Here is a 27,653-nt window from a genome sequence, read left to right on the forward strand (position 1 = left end):
CCAACCTCACAAAGACAGAAAAACACAGAATTCCAATTGGTTAATTAAAATGGAAAACAGAACTGCCAAGATGACTGGCATCCTTGGGCAAACACTCATGACAGGCAAACTCTTCAGAAAGGTGAATTTGAAATCAAGGTGCTTTGGAGCATGGGGTTAGAACAAGAGGTCTTTGCTACAGGATTCCCGTCTTCATGGACTCCGGGCCTGATGCAGCCTTCCTTACAATAAATATCCATATGGCCCCCAAATAACATAAGTTAAATCCTCAGCTCAGGGCACCCCAGTCGAGAGCAGCATTTACAGGTACCACCGCATCTGCCTCCATGGCTTTCTGTCTTGTTTCCTCTGCTGCTGATGAATCCCATTCAAAGTAACACTTTCTTACTGTAGATATGTCTGTATCTTCAATGAGGTCTCAAAGTGTTATCTTTGAGCCTGACATTCATTCATTCAACAAATATTTTTTGAGGTTCTGTTATGTACCAGGCACTAATTTGGGTAGGGGGATACAGTAGTTAACAACATAGGCAAAAAAATTCCCCAGTTCCATGAGGCTTACATTCCCTCTCTCTGTTTTAACTTCTGCTCTTCTGCCTCTTGAAGATGACTTTGCACTATGGGCAGATTTTATAGGTTAATTATCACAGGCAATCAAACTTTTTCATTTATGACTGTTGCCATTATGTATTGCTTATAAATACAAAAAGCAGGTGATGCATTCTGTTAGGGTTTTGGAAAAAGGAGACATGTCTAAGTTAAATAGGTGACTACACAGCTGGAGTCCACAGACGAAAACTGAATTTCTAGGTCATTGCTTGACACACCAGAGAGGTATGTTTTTGCCAGTAATTGAGAGTCTTGTATTTTTTCAGGAGTAACCCAACAAAGAGGATGTTAAACAAAAATGTAAGAGGGCGGGAAGGAACATAGGCTTGAGGGTTGGGAGAACTGGGATATATGTTCTACAGTCTATCTCAGCCAATACTCAGCCATGGCCTAGGCAAGTCACCCACACTCACCAGGTCTCCGACCTTCATTTTAAAAATGATAGGGTTTGCCTAAATCACTAAGGCATTGACAGCAGAAAAATATTAATTTTCTCCTGACAAAAGGTAACAATATTCTTTTCCATCTCTATCTTCCTTACAGAGCCAGGGGCCATGCCTCCCACTCAATGGCCACTACATGAATGCTGCTTTATCAAACACAGAACCTATTGTAACAGTAGATTGGCAGCTGAAGTCACCAGTGTTCCAGGTAAGATGTTTATTGATCTTTCAGATAAGATGTTTAAAATGTTCTGTTGTTACTGAGCTCTTCACCCAGCCCTTTCTCACTTAACCTTGCTCATTGTGTTCATCCTAAGAGCCATTTGCAGCAGTCAAAACCTTCTTAAATGCCACACCTGAGAGACCCATTTCAGCCTTTACTGCTAGGCTGCCGCAGCTGGGAGTGACACACCCCTTCCTTCTTCCAGCAGTTGCCAGACCTTCCCTCTCTCCTGGCTGCCCCTCTTTCTCCGGCTTCTTCTCAGCTTTCCTCACCACCAGCCCCATAAGCAGCATTCAGCAGGTAACTGCCCTCAGCCTGGGAAGACCACTGGCAGTTCCACCTTGAGTGAGATGGCTCCCCAACCACCCAGGGCTTCGGCCCAAATGGGGACTGGCCTGCTGGGCACTCCTCTTGGACACCCCCAAAGATCTCTAAGTTAGAAATGTAAAACTAAACCTTCCATCTTTCTCCCTCATACTAAAAACCTTTATTCTATACTACTTGATGCAATGAATTGCCTTTCTTTCATTACCCACCCCCTTTCTCCTCCTTCCAAATTAATCCATCACCCAATCCTTTCTGACTCTATCCCAGAAGGCTCTCAAATCCATGTTTTTTTGCCATTGCCTTGAGATCCTTACCCCTTAACACTGTCTCCCAGCCTGAAGGCTTTCTTATAACTGTTGATACTTGCCTCCTTGTACAGGTAATATGCACACATTTGTGATTTCTCCATAACTAGACTATAACTTCCTTGGATACAGAAATCTAGTCCTTTTAAAAAAAATTATCCCCTGTGGTAACAGTGTGCTTTGTACATAATAAGTGCTCAATAAACACTTTGGCAACAGAGAATGGCAAATTTGCCAATTATCTTGAAGTGACTGCACTTCTTCCCCCAAAGAGAAGCTCATTAGATAATTAAATATTTACTCTAACTGCTTTCCAGCCCAATTAACAACGTTATATATATACACAGACTATACACACAGACACATGCACACACGTATGCCCTTAGCTACCTTTAAGTCAATCTTTTAGCAAGCACAGAGGATCCATCTCCCAAATAATTAAATCGCAAATTGGCTCATATTTTTTGCTCCTGGACTTCCTTGAGAAAATGACACAATGCCTAGTAGCAAATGAGAGATTATATTGCAAATCTAAATCCCCAAAATGCCACCAAGCATAGGTCATGCATCTTTTTTTCTTGCATTTTGATCCCATTGCTATGACTTAGTGTGGTAATTATATTATAAAGCTATTATTTGATGAAATGAAAGTGGCAAAACAACTTAAATGCTTGTCTAGAAAGATTCTGTTAGGATGCAATTATAAGTGGAATTACAATGGCAAAATAATTGAAATGCAAGTCTGGAAGGCACAGTTATGAAACCATTCAAATGCTTCTGTTGGGAACTCACAACATTGAGTGTAACTATACACTCCTAGGGACACATTTTTTAATTCACTAAAGCAGACAACATTTATGGAGAGATGAAAATATGGGCTCCAATTGTTCCACAGCATTATCTTCACTTCCAAATGCCACCTGAGGGCATGTAACATCATCAGGGGTTATAGGTTTACAGGAAGTACTGATAAGGAAATCACCCATGGAGCTGCGCTTCCATTGGCACCAAGAAGATAAAGGCATAAAGGCAAGCTTAGCTTAGGCTTCTCTGAAATGCTTCCAATATAAAAGCTAGGGTCATAAGGTGAAAAGATTTTATTCTAAATTTAAACCTGTAATTATTAAATATTTGTGCAGATGTGTTTCTAAGGATCTATCTCCTTAAAATATTCTGACATATTCCTTTAGCAAAATCTTGATAAACATTTTGATGTCCACGCTTACTGTGGGTATACTTGCTCACCAAAGGAAAAAAACAGAAAGAAAATACTATATACAAAACAGATATGCTGAAATGATCAATTTGACAAATGACTAAGAACACACCTTGAAATCACGTTTTGCACTCTGATGGTTGAACACACGAGAGTCAGCCAGCAAACCATGCAAGCAATTCCCCGCTCACCCCCACAATCCATCCACTCTAATACATCTAATTCTTTAAATTAAGGGATTAAGGAAACAAATGATAGGAGGAAGTCATAAAAGAGAAACAAGTGTTGAAGGAATAAGATGTAAACCATTTTCTCATTCATGATTACCTTTCTTGCGTTTGTCACAGAACACGTTAGGAAATGGCATTCAATTTTTTTTCCACACAGAAAATCTCGCAGCATCAATGATAATACATGACTTAACAACATTGTGAGGTTTCCACAAAAAGAATTGTATACTTTTGTTTTTCAAGCTTTAGTTTTAAAAAGTCCCTTTGAAATATACAAGTATTCTTACTTTCTTTCACAGACTCTGAAACATATCAATAGATTTAACCTGCACATAAACGTGTTTTCTGAGGTATGCTTTGCAAAAAAGTTTTGAAAGTCCTCATGATTTAATGCAACAAGTGTTTGCAGTAGAATCTTAAGTGGTTGGGAATATTCCTCTGTGTGCTTGTTTCTTGGTCTTACTTTCCCTTCCACAAGAGAAATGAGTGGGAGTGTTAACTACAGCTTTGTAACTATATGACCCTTGAATGCATGGTAACTTATAAGGATCAAGTCTGCTATCTGGATACAGTATAGAGTGGTCACATTATTTTTAACACATGTAATGTAATTTAAATAATAATATGATTTGAAATAAATCTTTAAATCATATGAGGAAATGAAGTTTTTCCAGTTTAGGCACAAAGGTATCAACTTTCAAAAAGAAAAAGTCATCTAAAGAAAATTCTGGGAGAAAGGCTATCTCAAAAATAAACAAGCAAATATACACATAGATTAGGAAAAACAAAAATTAGCTAGGTCTCAAAAGCATTTAAACTATAGCATTACACATAAAATTTGGAGTTTGGAATTTGAAGTCACATCTGTCAGAGTTTTGCAGAAATAACCTCAAATAAATTTCATACAATAGATTTATTAACTTCCAGGAGCATATCTTTAGACTTAAAAAAAGGAGAAACCAATACATTTATAATAGTATAAACCAAGATATGTTGCTCTAATGCATTTTAAAAGACATAAAAATATAAATCGGATTGACGGATGGAAGGAAAGACAGATGAATAGATGATAAAGAAAATAGAGTAAATCTTAATTATAGAATCTGGGTGGCAGATGTATATGGATATCATCATACCTTATTTCTGATTCTTTTGTATGTTTAAGACTTTTCATAATTAAGTGTCAGGAAAAAATACAGTGCTCTAGATGAAAAGTGTTTATTCCATTCATTAACCGTGCTTAACCAGCAAGATTAACCAGCAAAAATTTGCCTCACTGACCTGACGCACTCACCTAGCCATCCCGATCCGGAATTTGGTATGCAGAGGGCTGTCTCAGCGCTAGGCAGCACAAAGCCGACGACAAACACCTCCACGCCGTCTGCCATCAGGGCCATGCCCAGGACGATGAAGAGGACCCACTGGAAGCGGCCGTGACCGCACTCCTGGATGATCAGCTCGTACTGCTGGGCTAGTTCCTCCTCGTCCGCTTTCCTCTCTGACTCCAGCTCCCGGCGGTCCTTGTACTCATGGCCCTTGGGCTGCCCCACCGACACGATGCTGTCTTTCCCCTGGGTCACGCCGGGGATTCCCTGATACTCCCCTTCGTAGATCTCATCGTCTTCGTCGTGGCCCTCAGTAGCGTCGCTGGAGCCTTCCCCGTCGTTGGCCTCTGCGTCATAGGCTTCTCCGGGCGGGGAACAGTCATTATCCTCCTCTTCATCCTGGAACCGAGAATAGGACCTCTGAGTGTACTCATCCTGGGCCCGGTCCACTGCTTGATTCACCTTCTTTACTGTTTGTTTCTTCACCTCCTTGGCAATGTCCTTGGCACCCTTCATCAGGGAAGTCCTATCCTTGTAAGAGTCTTCCATCTTATCTCAACTGATGGCCAATGAGGAGACGGCAGCTTTTCACAGACTCTAGTCAGCCCTCACAACATCTTCCACTTTGGGTTCAAAACGGTGCTGTGAAAAAAAAAACAACACAGGAGGTGTTTATTATTCCTTCCTAATCTTGTTCACCATCTAGCTCCTCGCCTTGTCACTGCCCCCTCAGACCAAGGCACAGAATTAGCTCTTCCTTTCTTTGATGTCACTGTGCACATGTACACCAGATACTGGTTCTCTGCTCCAGTGCGATCAGCCCTTGGAGTATTTAGGGTTTTACTGTGATTGCTACTGGTTTGTTTTTAAAGGATTCTGTCCCCTGGGTAATTGCAGAGAAGGCACAGGCATTCCCCTGAGAGCAAAATGGGACATCAGTCACCTCTACAAATCCATCCAACACATTTTGAAAGTGTTATAAAGATACACCATGATTGAGAAAAATTATATTGCTCCCAGACATACCCACATACTGCAAAGGCAAAACCAGAGTCTGACATTCTTCCTCACTTTGAAAACAAGAAGAGCAGATAAGCAGGCCTATCTATGATGCTATTTGATCATACATACATTTGTAAAATGCATTTCCCCTCTACTTTCATTGTATCTCCTTCCAATTAATGATACCGAGACTCACATGGTGCCCCAATCGGACAATGAGTGTTTACCCTAGGGAAGCAGCTGTATCTGTAGGAAACTGGCAGAGTTCACCAAATGGTTGCACAGATACCTTTGATAATCACCGAATTAGCACATTTCACTTGTCTAGTGGCGTCTGTCCTTTCAGAAACCACCCCCAGGGACAGGGAAGCCACAGGCAATGTCCCTTCACCACTGCACCACGTGAGTACTACAGGTTGGGTCTGTACCCTCTACCCTCTTTATCTCTGTACACACAGGGGCACACACCTCCCACCTTGTCCTGTGCCACTCCAGTGAACTGCTGTCTGAGACCCCAGGGTCAGAGGTTCCCATGACCCTTTCAGGTTTCTTTCTCATTGGCAGCCCAGCCCCAACTTGGCTCATTACATTCGGGCTGACCTCATGCTAACCAACATTTCACTCACCCACTGAGCTGTCTCCTCAGGTAAGCCAATGGCAGGCCCGCCCTTGTACATGGATGATATAAAGGTGAAAACGTCGCTCTCCCCATCACTAACAGTCAATCCCTGCACTGTGGCAGTGTTCTAAACGGTGGTTTCTATAATGGCCATTTCTGATTTTTCCTTCTGTATGCAGTATAAAATACTTGGTAAGTGGTTATGACAAACATATGTTGAAACTGCTCATTCAGATATCACAAACTAACATAGCAATGAAGACAAAAACATGTTTGTTGACAAAGCAACTATACATGGTTACAACTGAAAACCTACAAATGCCCAAAAGGAGGCAGAACAGAAGCATGGCTCTGCACAGGTCTGTTCTTAAAGATGAACAAAATGAAATTAAAATCAGCATATGATTACAAGGCTTTGTGCCAAATGTCTTAATGGAGGTTTTTTTCTGTTCCCCTTTTCTTTCTTTTTGGAGAGCTGAGGGGCAGGGGAAGGGAGGGATGGGAGGATCCACGAGGAGAATATGGGGAGATGGGCAAGCAGAGGGAGAGGAGGCTGAGGACAGGCTGCTCAGACACTCGAGGCAGGAGCAAAGAAGGGAAGGGACAATGGGGATCAACGATGTCAGAGACAGGGAGACGTATCCTACTGTAAAAATTAAAAGCAAAATTAAAACATTTCACATAATAGACAAAGCCAACTGCTCTACTATCCATAAACCGATGATCTCCGACACTGCACCCCACCTGCTTCCTGCGCATATCAGCCGGAAACTCCACGAAGTGAGGCCAAAGGGCCGGTGAGCCGGGAGCCCTGCAGCGCACCACCCCGCGACCGGCGAGCCTGGTAGGATCAGCCAGCTTCTGAAATAGCTTTTTCTAACAAAAACGAAATAAACGCTTGCATTTGGCTTTTCTGCTTTTGTTCCCCGTCACAGATCTTACCACAAGCTTTAAGGGGCTCTTAGCCCCAACAAGGCCCTGTGTGGGAGCCACCCCTCTGAGAGAAAACAGGCATGGTGTCTTGAATAGCATGGTACTGACTGGAAAATGGATAATTCTAACTCCCTCAGGAATCTAATCACAGGAGTATTTACGAAAGTAAAAAAGATTTTTATGATTAAATATTTAGCTTTGTAAAAATGTTTTTTGTAAAAGACTTAGTTTTAATTCTCGGCAAAACAAGGAATGTGTGTATTTAACTTCTTCTTTCTACTAAAGATTCCTCGTGCCAAAAATCCAAGCTCCAGTTGATTTTCTGATTCTTGACTGGAAGAGTCTGAGCCTTGCAGTCTGTCGTCTCACTGAAGTGAAGATTCTTCAGTGCTATTGCATCAATGAGGGCAGGTATGAATACTGCCCAAAAATTCTGTTTAAAATCAGATGTTTGTCCATGTTGCCATTGGGGGAAACTAGGTGAAGGGTACAGGGGATCTCTCCCTATTATTTCTTACAACTGTATGTGACTCTACAGTGATCCTAAAATAAAATGTTAAACAAGAAAAAGAGTTTGTACCATCCTTACTAAGTAATCTTGGAAAATGGGCAAGATGCTTGGCTAGTGGGCAGGTTACTTAGAGGGCAGAGTTGTACTCCACGGCTATTCCAATCTCTCTCAGATAAATGGAAAAATGCAAAAGGCTTGGCTCATTCCAGAGATGACTAGGAAAAGGACACATGGGTATTTGTGTTGGAAGGTCATGCCTGCATTAAGGCAGCAGTGCTGAAGGGGTGGCCCCTGAGGAGGCCTCTGGGCAGCTGTTGATGGCATCATCAATGTCTGCAAACAGCATATACATACCAATGTGACTCACTCAGTCACACACATTGTATGTACCAGGCACCATTTTTAAGAAAAAATGGTTTGTTTAGTGCTTATTCTACACCAGGCATTGTGCCAAGTACATTATATAAATTCTTTTATTCTTTTATCTGATTCTTACTTCAATCCTACAAAACAGATACTACAGTCTCCATTTTACAGATGAGAAAATTAAGGCTTAGTGAGATTACATAACTAGCCCATGGGCACAAAACTTGTCAGAGGAGATTCTGGGCTCAGCTACAGATGTGTCTGGTCCCAAAAGCTTGCTCCTTATCCCCATCTGCCTTACACAGTGCTCTTGTAAGTCTTATTAAAGGTCTTATTGAGGTCTTATTAAATGTCAGTCTGAATAGACATTCTAATAACTTGTGTTCCTGTATGAAAACTGTTTATAGATTCTTTGCTAAATCATCTTATAGGTTCTGAAACAAGGAGAATTACTGTGATATCTTCCATTAGTGATAGACTTTATATGGATAATAATTCCAAAATATTGTCTTGCTCAGCCAGATAAACTATCCCAAGATGGTGGCTGTACTACAAAAGGTGATAAAGTCATGTTGAATAAGCTATCAGTGGGCCACAGGCCAGGAGGGTGGGCAAGAAGGCAAAGCAGTGGACCTCTACCCACCTCCAGGGCAGTACATGCTGCGCCTTGTCCTTTATACAAGTCGGTGCTTCTCCACCAAATGACGGTAACGATAACTACTTTATAGTGTGAGGATTAAATGAGTTGGTGTTTACACCATGTCTAGGTCAGAATTAGACATAGATTAAATGCTCTCAATTCAGGTTCCCCAGAAGCAAGCCCTGCAATGAGGAGTCAGGTTCAAATGATTTATTAAAAAGGAACTGGTAAGTAGGTGGAAGCAGCAGGTAAGGGAGGGTCAGGCAAAGTAGGATTGCAGTTTTAGACAGTCCTGTGAGGTGGGCCTCAGCCTGATCCTCAGCTATCATTCCTGATAACTCTGGAATTAAGTTTTGCCTCAGAGTTTTTCCCACTCACGGCACAGCGCTGGACTATCACTTGCACACCTGTCCACTGCTGGCTGAGGCCCACCCAGAGGTGAGGACAGACTGTAGGCACTTCCAGCTTTAAGCCCCAAAAGACAAACAGTCCCAGTAGCCCAAGGGCAGTCCTCTGAAGAGGTGCTTGGGGCAGAAGCAAAGGCCACTGAAGCCAGGGGAGCAGGGCTGGGAGGCCACAAAAGGGCTCAAGAATATCTGAGTGGACCTTGATCTCCTACAGGAAATGTTTAATAAATGCTTATTTAGATGTCCTGCTGATCATGCTAAGCTGTAAGACCCACAACTGATTAAAAACTACATTTATAGAAGTGGCTGTTACAACTGAATAATACTTACAGTGAAGTTTATCTGATAGGTCTAATGACATGCACAATCAGTGCGTGTTAAGAATCATTCTGCATGAAAGTAAGTTATATGCATAAATGAGAGTGATTCGGGCAAAACAGTTTTAGTTCTTTTTTTCTTTGATGGCTCATGACAAATAGCATGTACACACTAACACCACACACTATTTCAAAATGACCCTACACCTGTTCCCATCACACACTGCTCACACATGTACGCACAGATGTTTTTCTCTGTTACCCAGTAACTGCCCCTGAAGCTCCAGTCTTTCCTTCTGTTTCCCCCTTATTACCACTATCATCAAAAGATCTTGGATAACTCATTCTCTGCAAAATATTCTAGAATCTTCTGGATGTTGGGAAAGCCCATCATTTTAATAACTGTATTAATGCGACCCTGAAGCCACTGTGCACTCATGGAGCAGTGACAGCAACAATAATAGCTCACCTATTGTGACATCAGTCACTTTACCATTAAGCCCAAGCACTTCAGAGGTATTATCTTACAACAGTAACTTTCACGACAGTCACATGCGGTGGGTGCTTTTAAAATCCTCATTTTATAGAAGGGAAAACCTGCCCAGTAAGAATGCAAGCCTAGACAATCCTACTCCAGCACCCAACCACTTACCCACCACATCTACCACCTCTTGGTGGAAAGGGGAGCCTGGGACAGAAACACACATGGGAGCAAAGATGCCAAGAGCAAACCTGCTGTAGAAGACAGCTGCACCTGCCACATGGATGACAGGGGTGCACTGAAGTGTGCGTAGGCCTCCAGGGTGCTGGGCCTGGGCAGAGGGGCTCACTGTATAACAACTCCCACCCCCCTTCTGAGCTTCGATCTGATGGAGATACTCAACACAGAAGACAAATGACAACCAGTTGCCCGCTGATGGGAACTGGGCCCACACTGCATCCCCAATGCCACACCTTCTTCCCAGCATGCTGGACCACACAAGCCTCCTTGGTGGAGGGCCAGGGGAGGCCGTCCAGGGAGCTTTCCACGCTGCAGGCATCACCCACCTGGGCAAGCACTACCCTCGGGGCTGAAGCCTGCAGTTCACGGTCTCTTTCCTAGTTTACCAGAAATATTGTTCTTTCTTTCCTGCAGAGGAATAAGGGTATGTGGGTGGGTAAGGGACAGAGAAGATGCAAGTGTTTTCCCCATAGCTGTCTCTGGGCAGCAGTAGAAATTTCCATACCTGAGTGGAAATTAAGAAGTGGGGAATAATATCGTACCTTAATGCAGTGCCATATTGTTCTGGACAAGACCCTAACAGAGCACACCAGCCACCACCCCAGGGAGAGCCTTATCACTTTGCATCGCCTACAAGATATGACATAGAACTAACCATATATGTTGACATCATAGTAATGTCACAAAATAGGGATTCTTTACAATAAAGAAGGAAGTGAACATCTAGAATTTGCAGTAAGTCTAGAAATATTTTGAGGGACGCTATATACATTACTCCAAACTAAATGTACATTTTAATCTATGATTAATATCAGAAAGAAAGGCACCACTTAATATTCACCACCCACACTGCAAGTAGGGCTGATTGACTGTAGATAGCTAAGTACCTCTTTATTAACACTGTTTCACATATGTCTGAAAGTCGTGATTTTTCTAAAAAGGTTAAAATCAAAGTTTACATTCAGTAAAATGTAAATAATAAAATTCAATAAAATGCTCTGATTATTAAAAGAACATAGTCCAAGAGATTCAGTACAGGGCACCATCTAGACAACAAATATGCTTATTCTGGCAGGAACGGTTTATTCAAACACTTATTCAGCACAGGTTCGAAGCATCTGGACCTTCTATTACCTGTCAACAGAAAAGATGAATCTATGTGAGCTCTGCACTTTAGTAGTCTGGAGAAAGCAGAAAGTGAGAAGATGGACTTGGCTTCGTTAAGAGTTCCAAGTACCTCGTAAAAACATCCACGTTGCTGCTTTATATAGCTTAACCGTGTGAAAGGGTGATGATATTTGAAGGTAACCAGAGTTAAACTGCAGGAGCCTTTAACTGCAATGAGACAACATTCTGAAAAGAAGCTTTTGGGAGATAGAAGAGTTTATTTCTAGATAAAGGAATCCTGCCCAAATCTCTGACATTGGACTTTTATCATTTAAAGATGCTCTCATCCTGCACACCTTTAAACTTAAGCATAAATTCCAGTTCTTCAAGGAGCAGTTCAAAAGCCACCTCTTTCACGAAGTAATTTCCTTTCATTATTGCCTGACCTAATCACACGTTCTAGGGAGGCAGAGTGGGTTTCCTCCCGGCCCTCCACCATGTCTTCCTTTATTATTACCTTTGTATGCAATGGTCTTCCCTATTAGAACATGAGCTCCCTGAAAACAGGAACCTAGTAACGTGATTACTATTATGCCATGTTACCAAATGAGGACACAAGCACCATAAGGGGGCCGCCCTCTGACCCCTGCTTTCTTCATGAGGAGCTGTCTAGATCAGCTTTCATTCAAAGTGCAATCTGCAGAATGTGGTCCTACAAGGTCTGAAAGGAAAAAGCTCTGTAGCCAAATAAACTTAGTAATCTGTCTCATACTTCATCCATCCTTCTCTAAGAATGCCACATGCAAAGCTTGTTGTAAGGAATCGTATTTAAATGTGACATCCAACCACTTCCCAAACTGTCCTAACAGCAGACTACCCCACCTTTAGCACAACACCCATGAGCTGCAATTCTTAGTAAGGTATGTGTCACGATCCTTTAAAATTCTAATACCTCTATTATAAAATATCATAAAGCTCACTAGAATTAATTGAGGGAAGCAGGATGAAAGGCAGAAAGTCTACACTAAAAATACTATTTGTAAAATGAAATACAGTATTTCAAGTCTATCAAAAAATTAAAGTTTTTGAAATGTAATCTCTTACAATTTTTAAGCTGACTTGGTACAAAAATAAAGACTATTTAGCATATCTGCATTTTTTTAAAGTCATAAGTCATTCAAAGAGCCTGGAAATTTTTATTTTGAATATATTAACATCTTTTTGTTCAATTATGACACAATTAATTTGCTCTATGAAGAACAGCTCTCCTAAATCCAGGTAAACTGGCCTCAGCAGTGTCTAAACCTCCATAAATTTTACACTAGTGAATCTGAAGGCTATATGCAAATGCCAAACCTGTTGACATATGTGAACTTTTCTGAAGGTCCTAGACCTCCTGACAGAAGGAATATTCTTAGGTAAGTATAAATGAGCAATATTCTCTTGAAGAAGTATCTGAATTCAATTTAGTACAGCAATATACTTTCTGATTACAAAACTAAAACATGCTTAAGAAATAACTGGAAAATTTAGAAAGTCACAAAGGATAAAATAAAAGCCATATGTATTTCTACTACCCAGAGAGCCCCAATTATAACAGTTAGCAATTATACTTAACAATCTTTAGGCTATGCAGATGCTTTAGCATATGATTAACTTAGATTATACCACACATTTGGATTTGAAGCCCTTCTCAGATTACTCTATTTAATTGCTAAATCTTTGGGTATACAAATTTTCCCATTCACTGGGTTAGTAGACTACCTCAAATAGTATAGGATTTCATTACATGTTTTGTAATTCTTGGCTGTGAGCATATCTTCTATAGCAATGGTTGTCTAAGTATCTCAAAGTTCTCAAAGTGGATCTCCAGGAAACTCCCAAGACTATTTATGTAATCTTTGTGGTCAAAATAATTACATAACAATAGAAGGATGTTATTTGATTTTTTTCACTCATTTTTCATGAGTATATAGGGGCATTTTCCACAAGCTACATGATGTGTGGTGATGGTGCCCTGTGGGTAACAGAATATGTACTTGTAGTTTCTGAAGTTTAAAAAATTTCTCATTTTTAGTTTCTAGTATGGTAAATAAAAATAGACATAATCTACAAAAATCAAAGCTCTTTTGTTCTTAATAATTTTTAAGAGTAAAAAGTAGCTCCTGAGACCAAACCAAAAATTAAGAGCTATGGTTCCACAGGAATCCTCTCATGCTTAGACCTGGAGTTCTAGAGGCTTCCCTTTAGAGTTTGTTTAGTTTTTTCCTACAGGGTTTTGCCTTTGTCCCTGCTTGAGCCCCATAGGGTTCTCAACGGTCTGAGCTACTTTTTCTGTCACTGGCTCAGCTCTGGATTTACCTGTTTGCAGAGATACTGGCAGGCTCAGAGTTTCCATCTCAGGCGGGTGACATTTCACCACTCCTGTCTATGATAGACAGTTGTGGACCGTCCTGTCTTCCAGTGGGAATGGGCAGTGTGCTCCCAGCTCCCCGCTTGCCTTCTGACCATGTCCTGGTCATAACTTGGAAGGCACAGTATCAGCTCCCACATGCTGTTATGTCTTCCCTTCCATTTCTGGCATCTGAGGATTTCTTTTTTTTTTAAGATCAGCTATTTGTTGTTGAAAAAATATTTTGATATATCATCCATGTATGTGGGCTAGGGTTTAGCTTGTGCTTGGTACAATATTTTGACCCAGACTTTGGCACTTTTATATCCTGCTTTCATCATATATTTTATGTTGAAAATGTCCTTATGCTTCCAAATAATATACCATTTTTATTTATGGTACAACATAATTCATTTAATCTGTCTTCAGTCATTGGACATCTAGGTTGTTTGCACTATTTCAATATTATTAATAATGTGGTAATGCACACCCTTATGGCAGATCTTACTGAAAATTTCTGAGGTTAAAGGGAGGACCTAGTTTTGATGATTTTTATATATAATATCACATTGTCCTTCAGAAAGGTTGTAGCAATTTATAACTTCTAAAAACATGCAGGAGATTCCCTATTTTTGTGTTTTCACCTGTACTGGTAATTAGTAGTTGAGATTTCTGCCAAATTATGGAAAAATGGTGTTTATCATTTTAAGTTGCGTCTGATTACTAGTGAAATGGAACATCTCTTTCGATGTGAAATATTTGCTGTTTTTGCATTAAAGTTTGAAGTGGGTTTAATGGTGGCCACCAAAAAGATATGTCCACATGCTAACCCTCAAAAACCTGTGAATATGATCTTATTTGGAAAAGGCGTAATTAAGTTGGAGAGCTCAAGATGACATCATCCTGGATTACCTAGGTGGGCTTTAAATCCAATGGCAAGATTCTTTGTAAGAGACAGAGGAGAGAAGACACAGGCACAGAGGAAAAGGCAGTCCGAAGATGCAGGCAGGGATTAGCGTTAGGCAGTCACCAGCCTGGGAATGCCTGGAGCCAGCAGAAGCTGGAAGAGGCAAGGACGGAGTCTCCCCTTTGCAGAAGGGCAACCCTGGGACATCTTGAACTACAAGAGAATAAATTTCTGTGTTTTAAGCCACCCAGTATGGTAATTTGTTAAGTAGCCATGGGAAACTAATATAAGGTCTTTATCTTGGATTTTATGAGCTCTTCATATAGTAAGGATCTAAACTCTTCTGCCATATATGTTCTAGATACTTTACTCAGGTGGCCTTGCCCATGGTATTTTGCAAATACTTACTAATAGCAAAGCTATTAAAGGATTTTTATAGTCTTTTTAAAAGGTTCTTTCATGTTTTCTGCCTTATAGTAGTTTATTAAGTCCCTCCTGAACTTCCAGAATATTTATCTATATTTGTCCTAATTCATCTTAATTTCATCATTTAATGTTTAGTTCTATAATTTATGAACAAGATGCATACACACATATGTAAATCTGTTTTTTTCTTTTGTATTCATTTGCATGTTTATTGGTTTCTCAGAACCACGGTGTATATTATGGCCACAAACTTTAGCTTCCCTCAGGTGCACCCGGTGGGCCAGGAAGCATGCTCTCTCACACAGCATAACCTTGGCTTCAGTGGGGAGCGAACTGACTGCAGCTCCCTCACGGAGCGGAACAGAGGCCCTGCGGGCACTGGGTCAGTGTTGCTGGAGAATTCAGAAAGGGATGGCTCTGAACCCTGCTGACAGTTCTAACTCAGCTTCCCTCTTCAGCCCCCTCTGTAGACCTGGGCCCTTCTCTAGTAAAGTGTTAAAAGGAACAATGTGGTAGGAGAGCTGGCAAGCAGACTTGGGGTGCTTTCAGTGGAGCCCAGAAAGAGTGCAGTGCTCCTGGATTCCCGCCCCTAAGCAGCTATCAGGATCCTGGCACCCCTGAGGAAACCAGATGCCTAAGGAGCATCAAAACTGCATTCAGCATAATCAGTTACAAAACTGCCATATACAATTCCTACTCTTCAGTAACAGCAAGATAGTCTCTTCTATGCAACGACCAAAGGCCACCTGGCAGATGATTCCCTTGACATTAAACAGAGGCTGCCAGATTTGAAAGGGACCATCTGTGAATACTGCTCAAACTGATGGTGGTCACCTCTGCTTCTTTCACTAGAACTTATGAACCATGCGAGAGAAACTTGACAACAAACAAAACCAGGAGCTGAATTCCTCCCGGAGCACATGGGTTAACATGAGGCTAAGAGAGCAGAAGAGTGACTTCCCTCAACAGTCTCCTTATCTCTCCTGGAATTACAGAATGGCCCCCAGAAAATCCAACCATTCATTCAACAAGTATTTATTAAGCACCTATTATGTGCCAGACTCTCTTCTTGGAGCTGAAAATAAGAGATTGAACAAAACACACCAAATCCCTGACTGTATGGCGCTTACTTCTAGTGACAAGACAGACCATTAGCAAAACAAATAAATATATAACTTCGAGTAGTGGTGAGAGCTACAAATAAAAATGAAGCAGGGTAAGAGGTCAGAGCAGCACTGCTCCATAGAACAGTGGATGGGGACATTGTGCAGTGATGGGGATATTGTGTCTGCACTGTCCAATAAGGGAGGGCAAACATTTCATAGGTGCCCACAGATGGCTAGCAGTTTCGCTACGGGACAGACAGGGTTGGAGAGAGCAGGAGGGGCTGCTATTCCAGGAGGAGTGGTGGAAGGGAGCCTCTGGGCAGAGGAAATTTGAACAGAAGACTGATTAAGGCCGGAGCATAAGCCATGCTGTGTCCAGGGGCTCAGCGCTTCCCAGACACGCAGAAGGGCCAGAGCAGAGGCCTCAGGTGCAGAACGGCGAGGGGCCAGGTGGCTGAGGAGAGTCAGCGAGGGGCGAGAAGGGAAGTGGCTGGAGACAGATCATCCAGGGCTCTGAGGCCATGGTAAGGACCTGAGAGTTACTCTAACTATGATGGGTTTAAAATAGGGGATCTAGAAGAATTAGCTAAATAAAATCCTATTTACCTAGACATTGGAAATGCCTATTATTATATCCCATTAGCCCTTTTCTTATCAGTAATAATCTTTATTCTGCGATAATCATGTGATAATTAATAGGACAACTTCAAAATAAAGGCAACATTCATTAAATGTCTTTGAGGTTTGAGGAAGGGGGAGGATGGTGGGAAGAGAAGTTCCTCAGTATAGACAGAGGAATCAAGGGAAGAATCCAACTTCAGTGTATCTGGTAGTGCTTAATAAGGACCTGTGATCATTTACCCTTCTCCTCCACGATCACTCAGTGTCTCATCAGGGCTACTACAGAAGGGAACTAGTTTCACTTTCTTTCCTCTGCTCACACGTCACTGCAATTAGAAGAAAAAGAAATGGACCCAGGCAATTTATAAGTTAGATAGTTATACCTTGCATATTTAAAAGCTGGTTATAGATCCAGCCAAATACTGGTATCAGGTAATTACTTAGACCCAAAGACACAATACTGTCATGTAACCCGAATGCTAGCTCAGTGAAACAAACATGTCGTCAGTCCTAAATTTATATAGGAACTCCACAACATCCCTTGAGTAAAAAGGTGTCCTAGATACATGTAAAGTGACCTAAATGATTAGACATAAACAGTGATCTTGTTTATGAGTCAAACACACACCTGGGCTCCAATACTGCTTTGGCCACTTAATAGCTCTGTGACTGACACGAAGCAAGTATTTATGGTCTTTAATACTCAGTTGCATTATCTGTAAAATGACAAATAAAGTGCTGTTGAGAGGATTCAACAACATCAAAGGTAACACTTGGTACATGGTACCTAATCAGTAAGTGCTAGTATACTTGTAATTATAGAATAAAAGAATGTCATTTATAAATATAATTCATTGTCTAGCAGTGATAATGCTGCTAATTTCCTTTTTTGAAAGGGAAAATGACCATTACAGGTAGGATGGCTGAGCTTTCCTCTAAGCCAGGAGCACAGCTGGGTCACCAGGCGCCAGTGCTCTTCCAGAAAAAACTCACCCCACTCTAGGTGTTCACGTTGTTGCCAAGATACATATCCTGAGGTTTAGCTGCAAGGAAAGCTCCAAGAAGAGTATCTATTTGTCTGCTTGCCTTTTCTGTACAAGTCAGGCAATGTGATTACAATTCTTGCAGAGTTTTAATGCAATTTACAGTCACAGCCAGGCTTATCAAGTCAGCCTCCTTCATATTATATCAACAACAGAACACTTTCTCCAGGACCTCAGTTAACTCCCACGGATGTCAATAGCAAGAGGGAACAGACTCTCCCAGGCTTGCAGTGTTTTCCTCTTTCCTTCTGGAAATGACAAATTTTCTCTTTCGGCTTTGTCCTTGTTTCACTAAGATTCCTAGTCATGATACAAAAGCAGCTGCCTTTGTTTACTTCAGCACCTCTGAGCACCAGAGCATTATCCCCAGGGGATGATCTATTCATTGTTTCCATTGCTGTGGCCTCTAGAAGGGAGGCATCAGAGGCCTCCCTAAGGTCTCCCCCAGCGCTCGGTGACTACATGCATGCGGCTGCAGCTTTGAGACCAAGGTGTGTTAGTGGTGCCATGTCCTCACAGCATCATCTGCAAAGCAGAACTGGAGCGCCCACTGACTTCATAGGCCCCGTTCTGCCTAGGAATAGGCTACTTTTGCATGGCCAAGGCAGCCCTGGAGAATGGGGGCCCTCATCTCTTTTCCAACAAAAACTCCTCCTTTACTATCATTGAGGGGAAAGAGCAGCTCAAGTAATTCACATGCAATATCTAAATAAATGGCTAAGGAATTCCTAAAGTACTTCTCCCTTCCCTTCAGTATTTCTCTTTTAGATTCTTAGTCTGAGGAAATGTGTTAATTGTGGAATTTCATGCTCAATAATTGGGTTGGTAAGTAAATATTAGGGCACAAGAGGGACTTGTTGATTTAAATCCTCCCAAGCGGGCTACTGAATATTCTACCAGTGTATCAGAATAGACCTGGGTCCAAAGCAATAGGCACAGGGAAGTCAGAGTTCATCCACCCACCTCACGACACTACTAGTTCTTTAAAGGAAGAGACTGTTTTGGTTCATCTCACATTCTTTGTGCCCGAGGGAAACCTGGACACTCATTCATTCACTCCTTCAATTAACAACTGTTTTTCACCTACTCAAAGGTAGGATCTCACCTGGTCCTACTCTATGTATGTAGAAATTAAAGGCACAGGTTCTCAGCATCAAGGAATTTTCCACTTAGTGGAATATCCAGCAACTTAATATATAATTATCTCATAATAAGAGCTATGTAGTGGCACATGGTATTATGATATTATGGAAGAAAGCAGGGCCTAAACTGAGTTGACCAGTCAAAATGTGGACAAGTAATGCCTTCACAGGCCAAGGACTTTAGTTTACTAAAGGCTATAGTAAGAGCTCAATTCACTTTGGAATAAAAAAACCCACAAACATGTAGTGAGAGGATTTTTGCATCCCTGTCAGATCCAGAACAAACAAAAGTAAAAAAAAAAAAAAAAAGGATTTCCACCTCTGGGGCCAATCATCAAACTCAACCTTGACCATACTTGCTGAAGTTAAAATGTTCAGTTTCTTCCGTTAGTGTTTTGGTGTCGCACCTCTCTGACATTGTTATCCTCTACAAATCAGCACCAAGGCAGAAGGTATGAAAGCACTTCCATGACTGACAGAAATACATGACTGACATCAGATTATATACAGCAGTGTTCTCTAAAATGCATTTCAAAAAATATTAAAAAGTGTTCCTCAAAAAAAAGAGCTTATGGACAAATCAGATGGGAATGCACCTTCACTTCATCACCTCCACTGCTCATCACCTGGTCCAAGCCATGATCTCATCTCACCTGAACATGCACCGGCCTTCTCCCTGGTCTTCCTGGTTCTCCCTTTGTCTCTAGAGGCTCTTTTCCACACGGCCATCAGAGAAATCCTTTCTGGAGGTAGGGCAAAAAATACTACTGCTGTGTTTACAACCCTCTGGGGCTTCCTTCACACTCCCTTTGTCCCTACAAGGCCTGGACCACCTTCTCTCTGGTCTCACCTCCCACCACAGCCCCTCACTCTACCCTAGCTCACCCCAATATGCAAACACTCTTCTGCCTCATGACCTTTGCACTTGCTGTTGTAGGGACCAAGGGCAGGTTGACCCAAGATATGCCATTGTGACGTGCAGATTATTTCAGAGTTGAGAACAATCAAGGCCCAAAACACTCAGAAAGAAACTGTGACTTCCCACCCTCTAACCGTATAAAAAGAATTTAGATGGAGGAACCACTCCAGGAGGAGAGGTGCCACCACAGATGGCTACATTATAATGAAATCTGGGGGTGGTAGACAGGGAGGCATGGGACAAAGCCTTCAGTCAAACTTCCCTCTGTGTCCCATTGGTTCTGTGTGGCCCATCAAGTATTTATTACCAAGTATTTATTCTTTTCATATTTCTGTGAATTGCTTCCCTTTTCCTTTGAAGTCTCAGAGCCTTCTCCCCTTCTCCTGGGCTCGGGATGACATATATACCTCATTCTCCTTGACTGCCTTTGTAACCCCAAAACTTCATTTTTTTCCCCCCTGTTCATCTGTCTTGGGTCAATTTGGTTCTTAGACCTGCTAGAAGAACTTCAAGGAATAGGGGAAATTTCTTCCTCCCCAACACTATTCTCTCTGCTTGGAATATTCTCTCCCCAGATAATTGCTGGCCTCCCTCCCTCCCTTCTGGTCTCTTCTCCAATGTCACATCCACACTAGAACCCTAGAGCACACTGTCTATGACATGGCCCACATACCATCTTGCTCTGATCTTTTATGCTGTTTACCTATTGTCAACTAACAACATATTACATAATGTTTTATTTGTGCACTAACTCTCCCAGAAACTATATACTTCATAAGAATGGGAAATTCTCTTTGATTCTTGGCTAAATTCCCTGTACAAAGAAGAATGCCTGACACATTATAAAAGTTCTGTTAAACAGATGACCGAATGGAGCACTAAAGTCAGCAAAACTGAATCTGGTGCATTTGCTGCCATTACAGGCTTTCTCAGAGTCTTTGATGTGCTAACATGCTTTGTGTGCATCTTTTCTCCACAAAGGGAAAGAACAATATCACCCAAACTTACCTGACCCCAGATATCTTACAGAATGAGTATTCTCAGGCCTGGTGTTGTGGAACCCTTAATGGGGTAAAATTCTGCAGAGGTAAAAAGAAAGAAAAAGGCCGTCTCTTGCCATCCTTGCAATTCCCACAATACAGAAGCAGGATGAACACCACTGCCTCTCAGTATGATCCCAGGAAAGCTAATTAATTTTGATGATTCTTGCCTCCTAATGGGGAAGCAACTGAGTTCGGTGCTGTCACTGGGTGGTGGATTGTTTCTTGTTACGGCTACTGTGGTCTGCAGAAAGATACTTGCCCTTATCTTCCAGTCTCCAGGACAGCAACGGAACCGCATTACACCAGTCCCACAGGTTAGTCTCCAAATGGAAATTCACTGCTGGAAATACTTGGGATAGAAGGACAAAGACAGAACACATTTCCTTACTGGAAAGGGGACTTATTTTATTCTTTCTCAATATCTCTCACAGAATTCACATGTAGTAATTTTAAGAATTCATCATTAATAATCACCATCACTACAGTCATACATGTGATTCTTTAAGAAAGACAGTTTGAGATAAAAAAGAAAGTTAGTGAAGGAATTTACCATTCAAAGGGCCATTAAAAAATAACTCCTGTGCGCTGGTAACATTTAATCTAGCACATATTTAAGAGCACCTGTGATGTGCAGAAGCTGAGGGGTGGTAAAGTGTGTGGCAGCAGACGGTGGAGAACAGTGAGAAGGAGGTAAAGCATGTTCCCTCTGAAGTCTCTTGCCAGTGGGACCCCAGCCCCAGTGCAACTGGCTGGGAGATATGGCATGCTGTGGGCACGCTGTACACACAAAGGGCCAGGACAGGAGGGAGGAGGGAGTCATCCCCCTAGCCTGCTAGAAGGCAGGAAGGTCTACCATCTGAGTGTGGATCTGCCTTATAGTAGATTCTATTGCAAAGTAATACCAGTTGGTGTGTGAACCAGACTTTGAATGACTCAGGGAAGTGATGGTGACTGGGGCTTTAACAGAGTCCTTGGGACATCTGAGCTTTGCGGGCTAGTCCACAGGTCTGAAGGGAAACAAACACAGTAAGTGGGTGGGTGATTTTCCTCCTGGCTGGAAATGGGTCCATCTGTTCTATGCTGAATTTTTTTATTTAAGTAAGAGCTTTTGGTCCTATGATTTAAAGGACTGCAAAAGGTTCTCTAAATGTAAGCAGAATCAACAGACTTATCTGCTCCCTCTTGCAGAAATGCTTCCTCACATGGTACATAAAACAGACACTGCAATACAGGCAATATTCTACTCCAAGCCCATGGGTGTGGTCAGGGATACACATTTATGGTGTGTCATCTCTATATCACATTAACATTTATAAATTTCATATACATTATCTCATGCAATCCTCATTTGTGCTTGCAGCCAATTTTACAGATGCAGAAATTGAGGTTGAGGAAATGTATTGAGACTGGCCTAGAGATACGAAAGTCCAGTTCTAACAAATGTAAAGTCAAGTGTAAAACTTCTGGTTCTGAATCCTGTTCTCTGCCAGCTGACAAGCTGTGCTGGACTTCAAATACTCATGTTCTTAGCATCTTTATGACAAGCAGGCAACACTGCACCTGCTTCCTGATGAGTTTCAGTCCATTCTGGCTTCCAGAATCCACGTTCTAACTTCTCCAGTGAATGTCTATGAGGAGGCACCTGAGAACAACAGACTTCCAAGGCGATGTCAGTGCCAGTAGGTCACTGGCAGGCTGACTCCCTCATAGCTCATTTCTGCACACCAGCCGGGCAACTTTGTGATCCGCTGTTACTACAAGTCAGAGGCTCATGGCACTGCTCTTGACTGTCCAATCTCAAATTGTAACACCACAAACCCTGAGAATCTGCTGAATTAGATTTATAGCTCCTCCAGGAACATGACCTTACTTGAGAGAGTGCCCTGTCTATTAAAGTTACCAGCAAAAGCAGCCATTGTACCCACATGTATGCCACTGATGCTGCACAGTGGGATGTTCAGGCCCCACTTCCTGCAGGCACAGAAGAGGCATGCTTAGTGAAGCTCTGTGCCCTGGATTTCCAGCAGGAGAGACCTCCACTGCTTCCAGCTGATGGCCTACCATTAGCATAGGCCTTCTAGCTGTGTGGACATACCCCCCCTTCCTAGCTTATCACCTGTTCTGCACCATTCTCTTCCTCAAGATCTCAAGAAACATAAAAGTAAGTCCTTTGTGACATACACTAGAAAACACTTTACTATTTGGTACAGAGACACCACTTACAAATTGTTAGGTGATTAAAAATAGTGTGGGCAGTCATTTCTCTGAAGAATAGTAGGTGACAAAAGTAACCCCTAATTGTTATTTTATTTCTATGGAAAATCAGAGTTGACTTAGGTCACTTTGTGTTGAAATATCTTTTCTAGGCACAAACCATTGGATAGTTTCCTAATACAATATATCTTAGATATAGAAAATACCTCCAGTAAGGACTCCACTAAGAACAACTAACACTAAAACACAAGCTCAGAAGGACATTAGTTTCCAAAGGCTGCTGGCACAAAGGCTGCCAACAAAGTGGTTGGCATAAAACAACAGAAATTGATTGTCTCATGGTTCTGGAGGCTAAAAGTCTGAAATCAAGGTGTCAGCATGGCCATATTAGACCATATTAGGCCCACTCTAATGACCTGATCTCAACTTGATTACATCTGCAAAGACCATTTCAAACAGTCACATTCGTAGGTTTTGGACATTAGGACAAAACATACCTTTTAGGGGGATGTTCAACCCATAATACCAATTATATTAGAAAACTATATATGAAATGAACCCATATGTGCTTATACTCAAGAATTTTAATGTATTTCATTAGTGTTTCTCTGTAATCATGCCCCCTCAGCTCTCCAAAATGAGGTTTGCAGATGGTTCAAGTCTCAGAAGATACTGGCCATCCAACAGAGTAATGGCACAGTTCTTATAAACTTAAGAGATTTTAGCCCTTTACATTTCCTCTGATACTAAAATAGAAAAAAACAGAGTATTTATGAACACATAGGAAACACTCCTAGCCCTTTCCTTTTCTCTTGTCTTTCATTCCTCCTCCTTTTTCACTGCAACCTACACCTTAATGTAATAAATAACACAGCAAGTAATTAAGATTTGGAAATTCATTCTCAAACACAAATTCTTCTTTTGAGTTCTCCCTCTCTATGTAGCTGACAGCAAAAGGGTTGGTTCTCTAATCATCAATTCACAAAGACCATCAAAAAGGAAAGGAAGTCAGGCAGTTAGCTAGTTTGCCAGTTCCTGACTGGGGGCCACTGGGCTAATCACTTCACCTCTAAAGCCAACAGGACACTAGTGGAAACAAGAAACCAACACAAGCACATAGCTCATTTAGTTAGTCAACTTTTTCTTGTCTACAAATGCCAAACAACCAAATCAGGGTTTTTTTTCACCACAATTCACCAAATTAACAAGTTATCTCTGTTTGCTTTAGCATGGGAATACAGAACTCACATTTTATTTCCATTTAGTCCACAGGTCAAATAGCAACAGACAATTTAAAACTTCAGCATGAAACCAAAACAGTCTTTTAAGTCCTAAAAGGTTAAATGATTTTAAAGTTTAGCCAATGAGAGGAAATGTTTTTCCTCTATAGGCTATAGATATATGTATCATTTTTCCAAAGTAGGAAACTACTTACCCCTCTAATATGGTGAAAGATTGAATTTCAAGGACATCTGTGATTAAAACTTTTGTGTGAAAATAAAGAAATTAAAACATTTCTTTAGAGCAAGTTCTGCAAATGTTGCCAATGTCTCTAATTCCTGATGAACTGCAGACTCTCTGCTCCCATATTGCTATCACTGCCTTTCTGTGTGACGCTTCCAGATCCTTTTGTGTCACTCCCTCTCTTTATGTCCTTCTTTATCCCTTCCTAGGGGACATCACTCCTATGTTATCTCTTTTAACTGACTTTATTATAAAGGTTGCTTTGTTGTTTTCCTATTTTTGTTTAGTTGCATGTCTTCATTATTACTTTTTTTAAAAAAGAATTTTTTTAATGTTTTCTAAATACTTTAAAAAATCCTTATGTTGTTTTTACATCACATGATCTTCTGTTGATTCCCCACCCTCTGCCAATCATGGGTTACTGACCCTATAAAAGGTTCCCCACACTCAGTGCAACACAAATAGTTCCAAAGAATCCTGAAAACAAAAATCTCCAACATTTGCCTACTGTGTTGTATAAACTAAATGTGAGTGACCTTTTCTTGAAATGTGTAGTTTATGTACTTAGCTATAATGTAAAGTTTAAAAGGATCTGTAGATATTTTGTTTTTCAAGAATTAAACATTATTTTAAAAGAGCTAATCTTAACAAAACTCTGTAAAAATTCTTTTGAGAAAGTTGCTTCCTTTATGGAACTTCAGATACTCTTTATATATCTTATGTAGTCAAATTTTAACTGCCAACCACAATATCAATGAAAATATAATTGAAAATAATCTGAAAACCAAAAGGTATTATTTGTTTGTTATATTTAAATTGTGTATACGCAAAACATGACTTTTATGCCAGTCCATTATTTTATGGCAGCACTTCTTAAACTATGCTCAGTGGCATATATGTGGAAGAAATATTAATATTAGTTAATAAAAAATTAACATTAATATTATTAATTTAAAAAATAACAGTAATGTAATCTTTACATTTCTCAACACTCTGTCTTGAATTAAAATGTTTCAAAACTTGTTAATTATTTCATTTTTGGATCACTTGTTGATTTTTTTAAGAAACCTAATGTTGGAAATATTTTTTTTTCCAATAGATGATTTGGCAATTTCTGGCAGTACTTAATTCCTTTGTGTTCTCATTTTTGTGGTCTATTTAACCCAAGGGTGTAGCCTACATTTCTAAAGCTTCTATTGATCTGTGAATACAGTCAGTCTTTTAACATTCAACAGATACTGAGCGTCTTTCTGCTCTGTGTCCAGCACTATTCCAGGTACTTGGGATACAACAATGACAGCAAGATCCCTGCTCTATAGAGTTTTCATGCTAGCATGGGAAGAAAGACAATAAACAGCAAACATACTAGAATAAATCACATAGTTTATTAGAGGACAATGCTATGAAAAATAAAAAGGAAAGGCAAGGGAGAGTGAGAGTGGAGAGAGGGCAGCTTGTGGTAATAATGAGGGAATTCAGAGTAGGCCTCACTGAGATAAGATTTGGGCACTGACTTTGAGGAGGTGAAAGTCATCCAAGCGGATATATGAAGAAAGAATGTTCTGAACAGGAAGAGAGAACTAAATCCCTAAGTGAGGATCATTCTCAGCATATTAGAGGAACACCAGTGAGGACAGTATGGCTGGGACAGAGCAGTGAAAGAGGAGAGTAGGAGACAGACTCAGAAAGGTGACAGAGTCACATAATACAAAGCCTTTTAGACATCTGTAAGGACTTGGGCTTGTATTCTGAATATGATGAAGGATCTCAGCAGAGAAGGGACGTGGTCTGAATACCTTTTAAGAGATTTCCCTGGAGCTGTGAGAAGGACTCTGGGGGACAAGAGAAGAAGCAGAGACCAGGTGGGCAGCTACTTCAGTAATTCAGGTGGTTCAGACAGAGGTGGAGAGCAGCAGTGGAGGTGATAAGGAACGTCAAATTCTGGATATAATTTGAAAGCAGAGGCACAAAGACTTCTTTCTGATGTGGAGTGTGAGAGGGGAGAGAGGAAGGGAGGGAGGGGTCCCCATCAGTTGTGATGGGGTGGGCTGCAGAAGCAGCAAGTTTGTGTAGGGGGTGGGTAGAGGGTTCAAGAGGGCACTTTTTGAACATAATAAATTTTTGGTATTAATTAGACATCCAGTGGAGATGCTGAATACATAGTTCAAGTTCAGGGGTCAGAGGTCTAGGTCAAAGTTTTTTTGGGGGGAGGAGGTCAATATTTGGGAGTCAACAGCATATTAATGGGTTTTTAAGCCCTAAGAATGGACGAGATCACCAAGAGAATGAGTGTATGCAGAGAAAAGAGGGGAAGGGTGGAGAGGCGCAGGAAGCACCACAGCCTGGATCATTAGAAGATTAAGGGGTTGGAGAGAAGAGGATAAACCAGCAGAGTAGATTAAGGGTGACCTATATGGCCCAAGAGAGTGTGATTTTACTGGGAATTAATGATGAGAGTATCAGGGAATATATAAATCAGGATCCAGTCAGGGACTCAATGGAGAGAATTTAGTGTAAATATTTATTAAGTATGAAATTGTTAATCAGGTGACAAAAGGGTGAAAACAGAACTCTAGGTATCTAAAGGTAGGAACTACAGAGGAAAATATATCATCTTTAGGGCTGAGAGACCAAAGGAACCAGGTTTGAATTACTAAATAAGCTTGGAGGAAGGGCCCCACAGAGCCAAGCTCAAATCCCTGAGGTGCAGGTACTGCTCAGCTGGTCAGGTGTTTCTGAGCCCAGTGGAAGGAATCTCACAGGTCTGGGAACGGTTTTCTAAAAAGAGGCCATCAGCCATCTGGTACTTCTGTCTCTGAGAGCTATGATGAGGTGGTATATTAGTGTCCCAGGGCTGCCATACAAAATTACATGAAACTGGTAGCTTAAGACCACAGAAATTTACCCTCTCGCGGTCTGGAGGCTTGAAGCCTGAAATGAAGGTGTCAGCAGGGCCAGCTCCCCTTGAGCACTCTGGAGGCCAATCTGTCCACGCCTATCTCCTAACATCAGTGGTTGCCAGAAATCCTTGGCATTCCTTGGCTGAAGACACATCACTCCAATCTTTGCCTCCAT

The 27,653-nt window shown here is 41.2% G+C and overlaps 1 protein-coding gene across 1 annotated transcript in view; it reads right to left on the reverse strand.

Moving 5' to 3' along the window:
* The window catches only part of SV2C (synaptic vesicle glycoprotein 2C), a 226,014-nt gene that overhangs the window by 168,528 nt on the left and 29,833 nt on the right, over nt 1-27,653 (reverse strand). Inside the window, exon 2 of the mRNA XM_037000252.2 lies at nt 4,648-5,320. Coding sequence (XP_036856147.1) covers nt 4,648-5,227 — 580 coding nt within the window. The 5' untranslated portion in view covers nt 5,228-5,320. The remainder of the gene's footprint in view (nt 1-4,647; nt 5,321-27,653) is intronic.

The sequence above is a fragment of the Manis javanica genome, chromosome 1 (assembly GCF_040802235.1).
Source record: "Manis javanica isolate MJ-LG chromosome 1, MJ_LKY, whole genome shotgun sequence".
In the NCBI taxonomy this organism is placed as follows: Eukaryota; Metazoa; Chordata; class Mammalia; order Pholidota; family Manidae; genus Manis; species Manis javanica.